Source organism: Martes martes, assembly GCF_963455335.1.
Source record: "Martes martes genome assembly, chromosome: 4".
Classification (NCBI taxonomy): domain Eukaryota; kingdom Metazoa; phylum Chordata; class Mammalia; order Carnivora; family Mustelidae; genus Martes; species Martes martes.
This window is the reverse complement of record NC_137891.1, coordinates 18214030-18231478: the sequence shown is the minus strand read 5'-3', so window position 1 is coordinate 18231478 and position 17449 is coordinate 18214030. Positions and strand designations below refer to the sequence as shown.

Genomic DNA, 17449 nt, shown 5'->3' with positions numbered 1-17449 from the left:
GCTAGTGAGGTATATAGGGCAAACACTGTTAGGCAGATGTACATAAGGAAAAAGTGCATAAACAAAGAATGCTTCCCATTTTCATAGAAATAACAGGTTAAATCTGAGTTTCTTCTCATTGATGTCTTGTTTTACTTTGGCTGAATCAAAATAAACCCATAGAGACATGTCTTGGTTCAAGTCCCAGCAGCAGTGATGTGTCTCCTTTGGTGGCAATACTGGATGCCACAATACTGTACAGTCCCGAGAGGAACTAAGGTTTTGTGTGTGTTTGCGTGTGTGACTGCAAACGTCAAACAACGTTAAGATCATACATCGAGCACCATGTCATACTGTTGTCCCTTCTTCCTCCTGCCACATTTATTGATGAGAACCACATAAAGCGTCAAAAGCATGACCCAATAGCACGCATAGAGCAACGTTCCAACAATGAGAACTGTCTGCTTGGATTCTGAGAATGGCTTTTTAGATTCCTTATAAATGGTGAAAATCACACCACCCAAGAGGATTGTAAACCACACCGATACTGGAATGAGTCCTATGAAATTGACAACAATGGTCTTCCTTCCAGACGTGCCCCACCCAGCTTTGTTTATCGTTGCGATTGCAAACATCTTGGCTGGAAGTAAACTTGACATGTATAACACTGAGTAGAGGGACATGAAAACCATGACAATATTTCCTCTAAGGCAGCTGGCAAAGGATGATTTTATGAGACCTACTAACTGGACAGTTAACAAGAAGAGGAGGATGTTCCAAATTTTACCCCGGTAGAAGAGCTGGATGACTGTCGCAATGAGAAAGAAAGGGAAGAATCCAGTGATCACAGCCTCGTAGGTCATCCACAAGTGATGTTTATGAAACCACATCGCGTTGTACAGCCACTCTCGGAAGTATGACTTGCTCCAACGGGTCTGCTGGTTTAACCATCTGAGATATTCTATCGGTGTCTCCGTAAGGCACTTGGATCGAGCTGTGTATTTTGTTGCATAGCCCAGACTCAGCACTCGGTTCGTTAAATGCCGGTCATCACCAAAACTACACTGGCTGCCCATGAATTCCTGATTGTACCAGTCTTCTACAAATTCATGCAGCAAGGAGTTTCTGTACATCCCCAGAGGTCCACTAATGCACTGGACACACCCAAAATAAGACTGGCAGGCCCTTTCTATGTTAAAAGCCATCCAGTATCTCACACTGCTGAGGAAGGAGATCCAGGAATCATACTTGTTTAAAATCTGCAAGAAGGAAAAAGAAAACAAATAAATAAAACATAAGCCCCCACTAAAATACCAACAAAATCCGCATCATCACGAGATTACTACCTAGAGTGAAGTTTGTTGTTTGATCTTCCTGTATTAGCATCCTTCTTATTTTTGACATGATTGTTTTTTATTTTCTCTGATTCTGTGTTACTGGATTAATCTGATAAATTGTGTGCCTGTGTTGGGACTCCTGGATGAGCAACTGGTTTTCTCCTACATGACCCTGTCCTCTTTTTTGCCCAGGGCTTTTGTTGTTGTTGTTCTTGTTATGCTGTGATATTGAGCGTGTTTTTAGGCTCTAGTTCTCAGATCCTAAATTTTCCCACTCTTTCCTACCATCTAAGATTTGAAGGTTTTTAAGCCCTATTCTCTCCTGTTCTGGTTAATTTCCAACTCATTCAATTCCATTAATTTTCTTTCTCCTTCTTGCCTTCCTTTATGCAGTGCCAGTGATTAAACTGTTTGTTCTGGCCTCTCCCCAAAACTTAAATCCTGAAATAATGCTCTATGTAAAGTTATCAGCTTTTTCTTGGCAGTATTTCTAAATTCTTTCCTCCATCTCAATTTCGCACGGTTCTCATCTGGATTTTGCATGCTTCCTCTTTTATCACCAGGCTGTTTGTCTATTCCAGGCATTGTCTTTGCCTTCATTATCTCCATGCACGTATAAAATGGGTTATATAGCAACACAATACCTATTTTTTTTTAAAGATTTTATTTATTTTATTTATTTGAGTGAGAGAGAGCATGAGAGGGGAGAAGGTCAGAGGGAGAAGCAGACTCCCCGTGGAGTTGGGGAGCACATTTGTGGGACTCAATCCAGGGATTCCGGGATCATGACATGAGCGGAAGGCAGTTGCTTAACCAACTGAGCCACCCAGGCGCCCCACAATACCTAATTTTTAAAGTCAAGTTTCCATGGGCTTCTCACCTTTTGCTAAAATTTGATCATGCATTTGCAAAGCACTCATTTTAATCTTCACATGTTATCACATATTCACATATATATGCATTTCCCATCCCACAGATTCCAAGTTGCCTTCATTAATACTGACTTCATTGTTTCTCCATTTTTAGCAAATAACGGGAAATAAATAATTTTAAGTGGGAAGTAAGTCATAATCAGAAAACCCACTTAATTATTTGTTCCTTTGCCTTTCTTACCAGTATAAATCTAAGTTCCTATTTCTCTTTTCTTCTTTTGTGTTCCAATTTGAATTTTTAATCAACCACATATCATCTTTTAAATACAAAGGTATATAGAATCCATCCTCAGCACTTCCATTTTTTTACCTTCACAACTAAATGACCTCCAACATCAGATTTTACCAGAACATTAAGTTATGGTTCAGGAAGATATGGAGATCATTACACATTTAAATTAATTATATATAACTTATCAGCCATACCAAACAAGGGTTACATCCCAGGGTTAAGCAAAAAAAAAAAAAATCCTTCCCCCCCCCCCCCCAATGTAGAAAAGAAAAGAGATAGGGCACCTGGGTGGCTCAGTGAGTTAAGATTCTGCCTTCGGCTCAGGTCATGATCTCAAGGCCCTGGGATCGAGCCCTGCATCAGGCTCTCTGCTCAGCAGGAAGCCTGTTTCCTGCCCCCTCTCTCTCTGCCTGCCTCTCTGCCTACCTGTGATCTCTGTCAAATAAGTAAGTAAGATCTTTTAAAAAGAAAGAAAAGGAAAGAAAAGAAAAGAGGCAATAAAGTGGGTCCAAGACACATACTCGTGTGTCTCTATCACCAAAGCAACATCTGGCAGAGTTTGGTGTGTAGTGAATATACATTCAAAGAATCAGTGTGTAAGAGTGTATCTAAAAGGGAGTCATGCGCAAAGTGAAGCCATATGCACCTGGACATCTCCCCCGACACCTCCAACCATGGGGTCCTCTTCTAAAACTTTCACCATCTCCACAGAGGAGGCAGGGTCAAGCATGGTGTCGGAATCACAGACCTGCAAAGAAGCAAGCAGAAATGAGTTAAAGAAGAGGAAGTAGTATGAGTGTGGTCACTACTGTCAAAACTGGGCACACAGAGTTAAGACTTCAGCTTGGATTGTCACAGCGCCTCAATAAGCAAGTACCGCGGGGGTGACAGTTTGCTTTGTCATGACCAATACAAACAGCAAGCTCAGTACTGAAGGAAATGGCGTAGCTGGAAGGAGCAGCCGCAGTGCTAGGTGTACCCTGCAGGCTAACCAGCTTGTCTCGGTTTACCACGGCTGTTCCTCGTCCTGGCAATGAAAGTCTTATGTCCCAGGTAACATCCCAGTTTTCCAGGACTTGGTAAACGTCTTAGGTTGGTCACCAGAGGTCTTTTTTTATTGTTGCTGCTATTGTCTTAGATATGCCCTTTATGCAACTTATCCCTCAGGTCTGAATGATGATGGTCAGAAAATCCTGTGAGAGTACTGAAAGGGAGGCATGTTTAACAATAATTTCCCTCCCCTATTTTAATACGGTGACTAAAAGACAGGAACGGGATTCTCTTATGTCTGGTTGTATACTTTGGAAGCAAGATGTCCGTATGAGCTGGACTTTCCCGCTGATACAGCATCAGGAAGGGACCAGCGTGATCTGCAGACCACCTTCTTACTCTGAAACATTAAGCATTCATCTAGCCCTTCGTACATAATGTGAATTATCGTTAAGTCATTCTACAAATGCTAATAGTTGTTCTTAAAAACCATCTTTCTATGGGTCCAAAAAAGCAATTCTGAAATGAAACAAAACTACAGCTTCAAGAAAATTATTGGGATTAGCCTCCACCAATGAACCTCTGAGAGACCCTTCTGTTGGAGGCCCAAGGGGGCAGGGTCATACATACTTTTCTTTCCAGTCTGATTTCTAAGCCTGCTGGAAAATGAGACAGAAAAGTGAGGGAGATGAGAGACCAAAATATTACCTGTATAATCCTAAAGAGAATACGGAGAACAGTCTAATTACCTGTGAAATAGCAGGCTTCGTAATTAGACTTTCCTGTATTCGACAGACCTATCAAGCCCACGTAACATCTATCTCAGTGGGGTCAGCCTCCTCCTGCAGATAAACTGCATTCCCTTCTAAAAGGATGGAAGATGCCAGCTTCTTGGTGGTAGCCCACTCCCAGAAGAAAGGGGAGAGGAGGAGCCAGCAAACCCTTCTCCTCTACTCACTAATCAGATTAAATCATTTGGGGAGGAAGGAGTGAGGCCGCTGAGAAAGGCTACTCCTCCCAGGGGTGGGTTACACCTGTGAACAGACCGTCTGTCTAACACATGATCAAAGAAAATCCGAAGTAGGAAAAGTGCTCCCAGCTCTCTATCCCTGATTAATACCAGTAAGACACAGTATTCTTTTCTGGACACTGCAGCAAAGCCTAGTAGATAAAAACTGATCAGAGCTGGCCTGTAATGAACCAGTTCCATTCACATCCCCATCCAAATGACAACGTAACTGATAGGGACTGGAGAGTTATCAGCAATTTCCATTGTTTTGCCATCAACTCTGACTACACTAGATGGACTTAATCAAGATTTAGTCTATGGGGTGCCTGGGTGGCTCAGTGGGTTAAGCCTCTGCCTTCAGCTCAGGTCACGATCTCAGGGTCCTGGCCTGGCTCTCTGCTCAGTAGGGAGCCTGCTTCCCCCTCTCCCTCTGCCTGCCTCTCTGCTTACTTGTGATCTCTCTCTCTCTCTCTCTGTCAAATAAATAAATAAAATCTTAAGGAAAAAAATTTAATCTATTTATTTGTATCAAAAGTAATTATTTTTACAGTTCTCCGTATTACTTCATTAAAATAATACGGATTTGATATACCAGTTTAAAAAAAAAAACTAAGAAGCATAAACTGAGTTTAAGGGGCCTCTCTCCCCCCTTCCCCCCATATATAGTATGAGTCTCTCACATAAATAGCTATGGAATCTCAACGTTTTATTTTATTTTTAAAGATTTTATTTATTCATCTGACAGAGAAAGAGACAGTGAAAGAGGGAACACAAGCAGGGGGAGTGAGAAAGGGAGAAGCAGGCATCCCGCTGAGCAGGGAGCCCAGTGCGGGGCTGATGGGGGTCTTGATCACAACCCCAGCCTGAAGGCAAGTGCCTAACAACTGAGCCACCCAGGCACCCTGAAGTTCAACTTTTTTTTTTGGACAGACAGAGATCGCAAGTAGGCAGAGGGGCAGATTGGAGGAAGCAGGCTCCCTGCTGAGCAGAGAGCCCGATGCGGGGCTTGATCCCAGGACTCTGGAATCATGACCTGAGCCGAAGGCAGAGGCTTTAAACCACTGAGCCACCGAAGTCCAACATTTTTAAAACTGTGTCTGTCTCCATTTTACTAACAGCTACATTTTTCTGAGAAAAGTATTAATATATATTAATGAATGTAATGTTGGTGAAAACAGCAATTTAAACGCATTATTGAAACTTGTAAATTAAAAGTATACAGGGTATTCGGTTATAACCTTATTAAAAACTCTCTGGATTTAACTAATCATAGTAATTTTAGGGTTAACATCTGAATTTTTTATTTTACTTTACCGGTTTGGAAGCATTTATTTTCTAAGTAAAAACCGTGTATGTTGCTTCACTTTTCAGCATTCTATTTTGGTCCTCCGTGATCTCACTTAGGCAACAGCAGGGCATTAGTTTTTCACCATAGAAAATAGGATTTTACTAATGCTTGGGTTGGTACGCTAGCCTCAAGCCTGAACAAGTTTCTCCAGAAGTGACTTTCTGCCTCTCGCATGCCTTGTCTATTCACTGGTTTGTACGTGGATGGCGGCAAGCTGGTCCAGCCCTTCATGAGGGTAGAAGCTGTGAAGGCAAGAGTTCAAACCACCTTCAGCATCCAGGATCCTGAGTCTATGGCCACACCCACCTCTATTGACTCAGGCTGGGAAAGGTAAAACCGGAAAGCTAAAATAAGCCTAAAAACAACAGGAAAGGGGCAATCTAGAATTAATGTTCAAGTAACTCCGCCTTGTGAGCCCAGGCAAGCCAAGGGAACCGCCCCTTTGAAATGACTAACCGTGAACCAAACTTCTGAGGTTCTGAATATTTAAATGGGTCCTGTCCTTGCCAGTTTCCAACAGCAAAGCGCCAGCAGTTCTCTGAGAGAGACTGTTCTCATGGTGGGTTGAGCTGTGTCAGAAGGGAAAGCTCCCACCAAGTCTCCTGGGCAGGGATATGCATCAGCCGGATGAAAGTGCTTTAGAGAAACTCAGTTTCTGTGACTGGCTTCCAACTTGGAACCACACAGAGAAGACACACGTGGCCCCTGGGTATGGGCGACATCCAAAGCTGTGAAGCATTCCGTATTTAAAGAAAAGAAAAAGAAAAAGAGAAATAAGAAGTTCAGAATCTGGATTTCTGGATGCTCTTTGGTGACAGAATGCCTGCTGGAAAGCCATCACCTGAACAGTCAGCATGTATGTTCACGGACCTACTAGTATGTATTCATTACTCTCTACAGAGTGTGACTTGAGCCCCTCTGAGTATCTGTATAGTGGGGACAGGATTTCTAGTTGCCTCCCCACCAATTATTAACAAGTATGTAATTTCATAAATGTCGGCCATTTAGCTCTAGGCTAGACTGTGAGGGACATACACCAGCTGACATAGAGCTTGACCTCACCTGGGGACAAACGACAGGCCGTGATTTGCCCACAGGAAACAATTAAGAGAACAAATCGAAACGTCTCTCTGGCCACACTTCAGTGCCTCCCTGTCATTGGTTTAAACCGCATGATCACGAGTCCTAAGATTTCTCACTAGGAGATATGGAAAATGAAGTGAAGTCAGCAAAATCTCACTAAAATGAGTGGCAAATGTCAAGACAAAGACACTTCCGGGAGGAACCAGCCACCTCAGTCTCAGCCACAGAATCATCAACTGAAGTGCCTAACACTGCTCTCTTCCTCCTTCCTCCTGCCCTTTCACAGTCAAGAGGTGGCAGCCTCCCTGCCCCCGGCTCCCCCCACTTCCACTCCCCACCTCCCACCCCCACCCCCCCCCCACCCCTTGACAAACTAAGGTCTTCGGGCCAACTCCAGCCTGACACCTGTTATGATATGGTCTGTGGAGTCATAGTGGTTTCTACCTTTTAAAATAACTGAAAAAAAATTTTTTAAGTACTATTTTGTGGGACATGGAAATTACGTGAAATTCAAATTTCAGTATCCATAAGTACAGTTGTACTGGAACTCAAGCATACCCATTCACTGTCATAGCATCTATGGCTGCTTTCACACGAAAACAGCAAAGTTGTAATAGAGACCATATGGCCCGCCAAGTCTAATAGTTCCTATCAGGACTTTTACAAGCAAAGTTTGCCAACCCTGGGACTAAAATAATTGGTTGCAGGGGAAGGGTTCTCTTTCATAAAATTAAAAAAAAAAAAAAAAAGTTTAGATTAAGTATGTTCTAAACCCAATTTTAATTCTAGTGAATTTTTTTTTTTTTAAAACATTGCCTCTATCTTTATGTGTTATAAGGAACAGGAAAGGCATAAAAGGTGTAAAACATTAGGTAAGGTAGATTTTTTTCCTTTGGCCAAGATTTGCCCATTATAAGGACAAATGCCTTCAGAGTCAAGAAGTCTTGGGGCCTGTATCTCCAGAAACTTCTGAGAACTTTAACAAGTCATTTACCATCTGAATGGTAATGGAGTGAGATTCTGCATATCAAAGCCCCTTGTAAACTGAAAAGGACCCTAGAAAAGTACACCATTAGTACAAGGTAATAATCTTTACATTTTTGTGCTCACTAAGTAAATCCATAACCTAAGGGATCATGACAATCCTTACCACAAATGGATGGCTCAGCAGAGAATCTCTAGAATGACCATAGGAATTGATTACATATCGAGGATCTCTTATCTCAATGAACAAATTCAATGTGTCTGCAACTATCTGTAATTCAGTTACAAACTATTAGTTTATAGTCTATTACATACATTATTAGACTATAAATTCATTCCAACTTATCTCACTGATCTTAAATTTAACCTAACAAAACCCTCCTTTAGAAATATCATTACCTATTCTACCAAATGCTGTTCAAATTCTAAGACCCAAGACTAAAATAAAATGTTAAGTCTGTTTCACTTTTTTAAATGTTTCACTTTTATTTTAAAGTGTTTCCTTTCAGACTGCCTGGTGGATCTCCCCACCCCCACCTCCACCCCCATACCACTTCAGCTCAAAGGGCATTGAGGGCTACACAGATTAAGAGAAAATCTTAATTACTCTGGCTGCCTTCAATGAGTTAACAGGTTGAAAATAAATCAGGACCCCTTCTGTTGCTACTGCCTTTATCCTTTGCCTACTTTCAAGGCTTGACCCTTCATCTTAACCTTGACCCAGGGAAACTATTTTTTTCTGTAGTGTGTGGAATTTACTCTTGGTCATGACCCCGCTACCAGCCTTCCTGACACGGCTTTACCATGAAGTAAATGGAGTCTCCCTCCTTCCCCCCTCCTTTCCCTGAGGACCTTTCTCTAGCGAAAAGGGATAGGCCAGAACCACCACCAAAATTCACAAATAGTTATTTACTAGCAAACACAAGATGGTGCCCTCCTCCTTGAACTCTTACTGGTATAGTACCAGAAGAAACACACTACTGTAGAAGAAAAAGCACCATGCAAATACTGGAACCAAACAGATTGGTCTCAATCCACCACTCACGAAAGTTTATATAAACTTGGACTATTTTCTTGACCGTGGTGCCCTCACCTCACCTTTCTAAGCCTTCACCACTCGGATGAAAAACACGGACCATCACATCCACCTGAAGTTTGTTGTGTTGGTCAGTTAATTTGATAATGCATGTAAAGCACTGAATAATGGCTAGGTCGTAGTAAATGCTCAATAAAAGGAAGACATAAAGTGATAAACCTAAACCAGAAGTGACAAACCAAAAACAGAGGACCCAGCTAAGGACACTCATCCAATGAGAAGGGGGTCTTTTATCCCTTACTGTAAATACGTGAAGGCTCAGGGAGAGACGAAAACTGATGCCTACTCCAATACCCAATAAGCTAAAGTTAAGAAAATTGAATCCTGCGCAGGCAATGTGAAAGACTGGGTCACTTACTAAAGAAAAGAAATTTAAAAAAAAAAATAAATAAATAAAAAGAGCAGTTTGCAGCTCATTAATATTCATTCATGGCCTTGAATGTACCCTTGGGGTGTAATGTGTGAAAGTTCATCCTTTCGCAAAGGATAGACCCTGGGCACATTAAAACTTGTAAGTGTTTGTTGCATCTTGACTTTATGCCCCGTTGACATTGAACCTGCTGAATTTAAATTTAAAAGAGGAAAATACTCTTTGGTTTTGCAAGTACCTAAATGTATGGGACAGAATTTTATTTTTTAAATATGGACTTGAGAACTCAATTATCTGCCAAAAAAGAGTACATAATTTGATTGGGACCACAGACATGGAGGAGGAACTAAAAAATTAAGAATGGAAAATAACCTTCAAAAAAACAGAATATTGGGCGCCTGGGTGGCTCAGTGGGTTAAAGCCTCTGCATTCGGCTCAGGTCATGATCCCAGGGTCCTGGGATCGAGCCCAGCATCGGGCTCTCTGCTCAGCAGGGAGCCTGCTTCCTCCTCTCTCTCTCTGCCTGCCTCTCTGCCTACTTGTAATCTCTGCCTGTCAAATAAATAAAATCTTTTAAAAAAAACGTGCCTTAAAAAAAAAAAAAAAAAAAACAGAATATTGCACACAATTTAAAATTTCCCCTTTCTCACATAACCAACAAGGTCATTCAAAAGTTCATAGTATATGGTAATTAATTTTATTATAACAAACTTCTAGGACTTTATCAATATTGCATGATACTTTCAACTTTTAAAAAACCTTGATTTTCTATTTATTTGGATTCTGGATAAATGGAATTTACAAGGAAGCTATAGTTAAATTTACTAGCCTCGGATTAAAGTGGCAAATACAAAATCATAAATAAAAATTTTAGAGCTAAAAAGACACTTTGAAATTCATTAGTAAAACCATTCCAGAAAAAAAAAAAAATACCCTCAAAGAAAAAGATAAGGGGCACCTGGGTGGCTCAGTGGGTTAAGCCTCTGCCTGCTGCTTAGGTCATGGTCTCAGGGTCCTGGGATCGAGCCCCACATCAGGCTCTCTGCTCAGTGGGGAGCCTGCTTCCCCCTTTCTCTCTGCCTGCCTCTCTGCCTACTTGTGATCTCTCTCTCTATCTGTTAAATAAATAAATAAGATCTTTAAAGAAAGAAAGAAAATCTTTTGTGAGAAGGAGGAAGGATAAGGAAGACCACCTTTTCTTACCTCAATTGAGATTATGGCAAGGGGCTCAAATCTAGCCAATGAACACCTAAGATAATCAGACATCTAAGCAATTTGGCCCTTCTCTGTTGCCTTAAAAAAATAAATTTAGGAAGATATACACCTTCCTTGGTAGAATGAATTATCCAAACTATTGTAAAATAATTACTGACTTTGGTCAACCTAGAATCTCTTCAAAACATGAAGGTTAGGGCGCCTGGGTGGCTCAGTGGGTTAAAGCCTCTGCCTTCGGCTCAGGTCGTGATCCCAGGGTCCTGGGTTGAGCCCCACATCAGGTTCTCTCCTCAGCAGGGAGCCTGCTTCCTCCTCTCTCTCTGCTTGCTTCTCATCTGTCTGTCAAATGAATAAATAAAATCTTAAAAAAAAAAAAGAAGGTTAAAAAAAATGAAGGTTAAAAAAGGAGTCATTGGTCATTCTCTTTTCTTTTTAGGAAGCCTAACACACGAGTGAAAAAAGTCACAGGAGGTGCAAAAAAAAAAAAAAAAAAAAAAGGTGACAAGCCAGCTGGGAACATGGGAAACCAAATGTTATCACCTCTAAGGCTTAAGCCATTGAAACACCCTTATTCCAAATGGTTGGAATTCTCATTCTAAAGAAGGGAGCCAGGAAATCCCATTATGGTGCCACTTAACACAGGGCTTACATTCAAGAATCCAAATTTGGGGCAAAAGGGCAGATTAAAAATAAAGTGAGGGGAAGCTGGCTGGCTCAGGCGTAGTTGTGTGTGAATCTTCATCTCAGGGTTGTGAGTTTGAGCCCCATGTTGGGTATAGGATTACTCAAAAATAAAATCTTAAAAAAAAAGAATACAATAAAAATGGAAGTAAAAAACAGGACAGTAACTGCTAAATGAAAAGCAAATTCTGGTAACCCCCCCATCCCAATTTTTTGGCTTTGTTTTTTTATTACACTCATGCAAAGTCTAGGTGTATTGCCAGAAAGAAATTAAAATGTCAGAGGAATTAAGAAGAAGAAGAATAGTAATAATAATAATAATAATAATAATAATGGGGCACCTGGGTGGCTCAATGGGTTAAGCCTCTGCCTTCGACTCAGGTCATGATCGCAGGGTCCTGGGATCGAGCCCCGCATCAGGCTCTCTGCTCAGTAGGGAGCCTGCTTCCCCCCTCCTCCACCCTTGCCTGCCTGCTTATGATGATGTCTCTGTCTCTGTCAAATAAATTTAAAAAATCTTTAAAGAAAAAGAAGGGGAAGAAGAAGAACCAACTACACTGAGTTAAAGCTCTGAGCTCGGGATGTATCTCGAAGATCCTCTGTTCTACCATAGCAAGAAAACAAGAATCAAGTCTAGAATTCAAATTGCCCCATTCCTATTTCAACATACTCTAATCTCACCCTCTTGTATGAACAATACAAGAAGACACAACATTCTCGACACTGGCCCTCGGAGTATTTGAATTCCTTAGGGTTCCCATAGAGAACAGGAACCAAGGAAATATGACTTCGGGTGATTCTCACAATCCGTGATAGTTATGTTCCACGATGTTTCCATGAACAATCCCTTAGAGAACACCGAAACAATTGCCTCTGGCACAAATATGGGGTTCAGTTCCTCTGAGCCTCTGGTCGCAAATTTTTGTCTATGGATCAATACCAAATCCTGTTTTATTTGCATTTCTGTTTAAATACATCTTAAAATGTGAATTTGAGTCATTAACATTGAATTCAGGGCCAACAGCACTTTACTAACCTCTGAACGAAGCCCCCCAACAAATCTGGCTCCTCCGTGAGGCAGTCCCACTAGCCAGCACTCAGCACTACACTTGGGGGGCACTTTAAAGAGCCGTATCACCCACAGAAGGCACAACAACGTGAGAAACATGATAAAAAGCAGATTATGAAGCTCCTTGTTTACACTGTGCTGTACCATGTACAGGACAGTTGAGAGCACGGTCTTCTCTGACCTCAGTTGGGAACATGCACGTCAGGTGACTCAAATTGTACACTGTTCTCCACGTCTGCAAATGATCCCCACGGCACTGCAAGTACTGATTTGGGGCTTACAAATACATTTTAGTGAGTGGGGTCATTTACAAATACAGACTTCATGAATAATGAAGGTCAGATCTACAATTATGAATAATTTAGTCTTACTTTTCTCCTGCTAAAGGAACATGGATACCTAGGATAGTGTCAAGAGTCATTAATCAGGGCGCCTGGGTGGCTCAGTGGGTTAAGCCTCTGCCTTCTGCTTGGGTCATGGTCTCAGGATCCTGGGATTGAGCCCCGAATCCAGCTCTCTGCTCAGCAGGGAGCCTGCTCCCCCCCACCCCCGCCTACTTGTGGTCTCTCTCTCTCTGTCAAATAAATAAATAAAATCTTTTTTTAAAAAAGGTAAATTAATCATAAAATTGTCTCCTCTAATCTTCCCCAGTAGAAAATGTTTATGCTTAGCATGTATTTTGTGCCTGGACAATCCCTAATACCACATATCTGGGGATAATGATAGTTACCTTGGTCACATGGTAGTGGCCACTTATGTTGGAATATCCATGTTCAGTAAAAAGACATAAGAACAAAGAAATTACATAATCTAGGTATCAAAGTACACCTAGAAAGTCTTCTGACATTGTTAAGAAGTAATAAACAAACAAAAAAAAGGAACTACAATATAATCTGAAAACTATTTTCAAAATAAGGGAAAATTAGAAAGGTATATGCTGTCAAGTATCAAATTTGAGAATCTATAGGTCAAGTATTTGTTCCGGAGGATTTTAACTTTGCTCATTGTGCTTTTCCGTATTTTTAAACACACCACCATGTGTTACTATAGTAAATAAAAAAAGCTAATAGAAGTACTATTTTGCAAAAGACAGACAGACTTTGCCCTATCTTACTTAAGCCTTCTGAGACAGATCTGTCTCTCTTTGGAAAAAGAAAAGTTCTTTCCAGAAAACACTTTGATTCGAAATTCAGAAAATCTTCCCCATTCTCCTCTTTTATTTTTCATTTCCTTCTTTTCTCACTTCATTATTTATGTTTTCCTGTATTCTTTATCTCTGAAAGCAGCCACTAGCATCCTAGGTGAATTTGCTACCACACTGGCTTTCTCCCAGGCTAAAGCTTCTCTCTCTGGATTCTAGGTCGGTGTTAATTATTTGAAAGGCTTTAGGCGGAGAAGACTAGACAGGAGAGCTCAGAGAGGTGGAGAGACGGGCAGTAGAGCCTTGCAGTGGTGGTGATTAGATGGAGCTGCCCCAGAGTGCCCAGGGACATATGCAGAAAGGTTCACCTTGAGACAGGAGGTGAAGTTGGGTACCTTTGCGACTGTAAACAAGGAAGAGAGAAGACGACCCTGACAGCATTCAGAAGCAGTACCTTTGATTTTCTCTTGTAGGAGGCAGGGCTATGTGTTGCTAGCTAGGGAGGAAGTTTGGGTAGGTGCTGGGAGGGCGATGAAGGCATGAAATAATAGGTCATGAGAGCAATAGGCAGGACGACTACTCAAGGTCAAGTGGAAGGAGAGCTAACCAGTGCCCAAGACCCAGTTGCAACCAGAGGAGACCAATCGTCCTGGCTGTGTCTGCACAGGTAAGCAGTGTCTTCAGCCAAGTTAGCAAGCCTGTGAGCCGATGGTCCTACGCCCGCCCCAACCCTGTCTTCTCTTGTGTGTGAGCACCTGACCTTCACTTCTTTCCGTAGCCAACCTGCTCTTCCCATTCAGTCACTTAAATGCTTAGTAGCCAACCTCCTTTAACCCCCCTCTCCTTTGTCTTTCTGTGGCTTCTGCTTTGCAACGCTTGGACCCTGGGTCACTCAGAATGGATGGTGAGAATGCACTGGTTTGAACCATAGGACATTTCCATTTTTATAGGACACACACGGTTAAATATCGGGGGATGGGATGAGGGATGGCTGCATGGAATCACCTGGATTCAGAATGCCAAAAGGTTTTCTACCCTTGTTTGAGACAGTAGAATGGGCTGACAATTCCAGCAGGATTCAGAGCCCAGGGAACAGCTGCTGCTTGGGTCAGTCTCTCTGGAGGCCTCAGCCTGATGGAAGGAAAGTTCTCGAACCTGATTAGGGCTCTAGCAAGGAGCCTACTCTAACGTTTCATAGTTTGTGTTATTTTGTCCTGGTCAGGCACAGTGCCAAGTTGTCAAGGATACAAACAAAATTCAAAACAAGAATGAAAGGAGAAGGGGATTTGGGAAGAACAGGCTTAAAAAAAAGGAAAGAAAGAAAAAAGGAAAATGCTCACAATGACATCTTGATTAGAAATGACAAACACAGCCAATTGTTTTAACTAGAATTAAAGGCAAAATATCCAAACATGCTTCCTCATTTTAGGCCCAGAACTTCAGTCTTCAAACTCTCCATAAATTCCCCAGCCATCCCATCACTTCCTTTAAAAGGACCATTTTAGGGGCCCTGGTTGGCTCAAGGCAGTTAAGCGTCTGCCTTAGCTCAGGTCATGATCCCAGGGTCCTGGGATCGAGCCCCATGGCTGGCTCCCCTCCTTAACCCTCTATCTCTGCCTGCTGCTCCCCCTACTTGTGCGTGTTCTCTCTCTCTCTCTCTCTACGTCAAATAAATAAATAAAACCTTAAAAAATATTTATTAAAATAAGTAAATAAAAGGATAACTTCCTCCTCTATCTGGGCCTGAAGTTGCATTATGAAAATACATAAAAATGTCCTGAGTTAATTAAAAAGTACCTCAACTGTGACCATTCCAGAAATTAGGAGATTAGGAGAAACTAGGGAATGAAACTGTATCAACTCCCCAGAAGATAGTAATACGCAGACTGGTGTGAACTGGAAAAAAAAAAAAAAAAAGTACCTCAAAACTCTTAAGCTATTAACCCAAATTTACCCCAGGGTAATCCCAAACCCTTATGAGATTGGTTTATTCTATGCAGGAAACTTGAGGCTTGGGGAGGTGGTCCCACTCGAGGCCGTCCAGCTAGCATCAACCGATTCTGAAGGCAGGGTCCCTTCCCAACCCATGACACATAGCCTGTCATCACACTGCCCATGACTTTGTGGCAATCAAGACCCCTAAAGTATATGACAGTTCTTCTGAAAAGTAGAATTTCACCTATTAGAGGACTAGAAGGGTGTCTCAACGGATTTTCTTAAATCAGAGATAGGTCTCCCTTTTCCATATCATCGTGGCCAAAAACCTAACAAAAGTATCTACAAGACAGTTGCAACCAGCAAATTCACAGGGACCCTACCAACATTCTAAAGCAAGCTTCAGTGAGAACCAAGAGGGGAGAAACCCAAGGGCGAGCAGTCAGGGAATTAATGACAGACACAGCCTGTCTCATTTTCATGAGAGCAAACACCATCACAAATGCTTTCAAAGGTCAAGTGCAGTGAGTGAGGTAATGCTGTTTGGGGAGTGAAATAAACATTACTTTGGTTTTGCTCTGGGAAGGTTTTTTTTTTTTTTTTTGGTCTGTTTGTTTTTCTTTTTTCTTTTCCTTTTCTTTCTGTCTCTCAGTTTTGAATTATTTACCCTTTTCAATCAAAATCATTCTCACCACCCCCATTTTGCCCGGTCTCTGTGAAAAACGTTTTTATAGCCATCTCTCGAGCCTGCAGATTTTCTCAAGACCCTTCTGCTCGGCAGACACTATTTTCTTACCAGGCTGGAAATTTTAAGACTGTGGAAAATGACGTTGGATTTGACTTGGCAGAACCAAGGGGGCAGAGAAGGTGAGGGAGGGAGGGAAAAGGAAGGAAGGGTCTCCTGTTCAAAATAATCTTGATTTCCAACCCATAACACTGCGTAAGTTAAGCATTTTCGTCGATAGTCTTAACAGTTACACAAGATTTTTTTTTTTTTTCCTCTCTTTCAAAATGTGCTTTCAACAGTCAGGCTGTTTTCAAATGAACTGAAAGAAGTACTGTGTTCAGAGAGACAAGGATGGGCTATATAGCACATGCCTGGAGAGATACAAAAGCTGCTTTATTTAAATGTATGTTTGCCCTGGCAGGAATTCGGAAACCCACCTGTACATAATCCACACTGCGTCCCAGCGCTCTGAAGGCTGTGTACATGACTTCTCTTTTTCCACCCCATTTTTGCATGATGCAAATACTTTTGTTGGACAAGACCAACTGGGTGACATGTTGCGAGCTTTCTTTATGCGACTCCTCCGTCTCACCCGGACCTTTCTCGTGGAAGTTGTTCTTCCAGATGTAGGTGGCTGATTTGTCCCTGCCCATGACTTCGCTGAAGATGTCCATCATATAGAGGTCATCCTCCGAGTTCCCGTCTATGACCATGACGACTTTAATCCCCGGGTAGGTTAGCCTCTTCACCGACTGCAAACATTTTCGTAAGTAGTCTGGATCTTCTTGATACGCGGCGATGCAAAGAGCAACACTTTTATTCAATTTAATGGGTGTTTCTAGAGATTTTTTCATTTTTCGGTGCTCCAAAAAGGCAAACAGGCTTTGGATGATGAGGTGGGATGCTAAAAAGGCACCGTACAGTCCAAAAGAGAAATAGTAATTATCTGTTTGGATAAATTGGTAGCCGACGATATAAGCAGCGGTGATTCCGAGGAGGAGAGACACTCCGAAAAGCGTGGTTCCGATTATTCTCAGGATACACAGAAACCTCTCACAATGCATCTGGAAGATAATCAAATGATACTCCTGGTTAACCACTCTTGTCCTTTGCTTGTTATAAACATGGCATCATGGGGAGTATTGGGCTAGCTCACTTTCTCTCTTAACCAGCTGTGTGACTTTCTATGCCTCAGTTTTCTCATCTGCAAAGTAGGGATAAAGATGCCCTTCTGGTAGACCCTAGAGAGCTGTTTCAAGAAATCAACTGAGATGATGGCGGCAAAGTGCTAATGGAAACCATAACGTGTCAAAAAAAATGT

General features: G+C 41.8%; 1 protein-coding gene across 1 annotated transcript; it reads right to left on the bottom strand.

Moving 5' to 3' along the window:
• Window positions 1–308: 308 nt before the first annotated feature.
• Window positions 309–17192, bottom strand: HAS2 (hyaluronan synthase 2; the record flags this gene model as incomplete). The annotated part of the gene is made up of 3 exons (XM_080802109.1): window positions 309–1238; window positions 3127–3228; window positions 16566–17192. 3 exons carry the CDS (start codon window positions 17190–17192, stop codon window positions 309–311), a joined length of 1659 nt encoding a protein of 552 aa, XP_080658235.1.
• Between the last annotated feature and the right edge of the window lie 257 nt (window positions 17193–17449).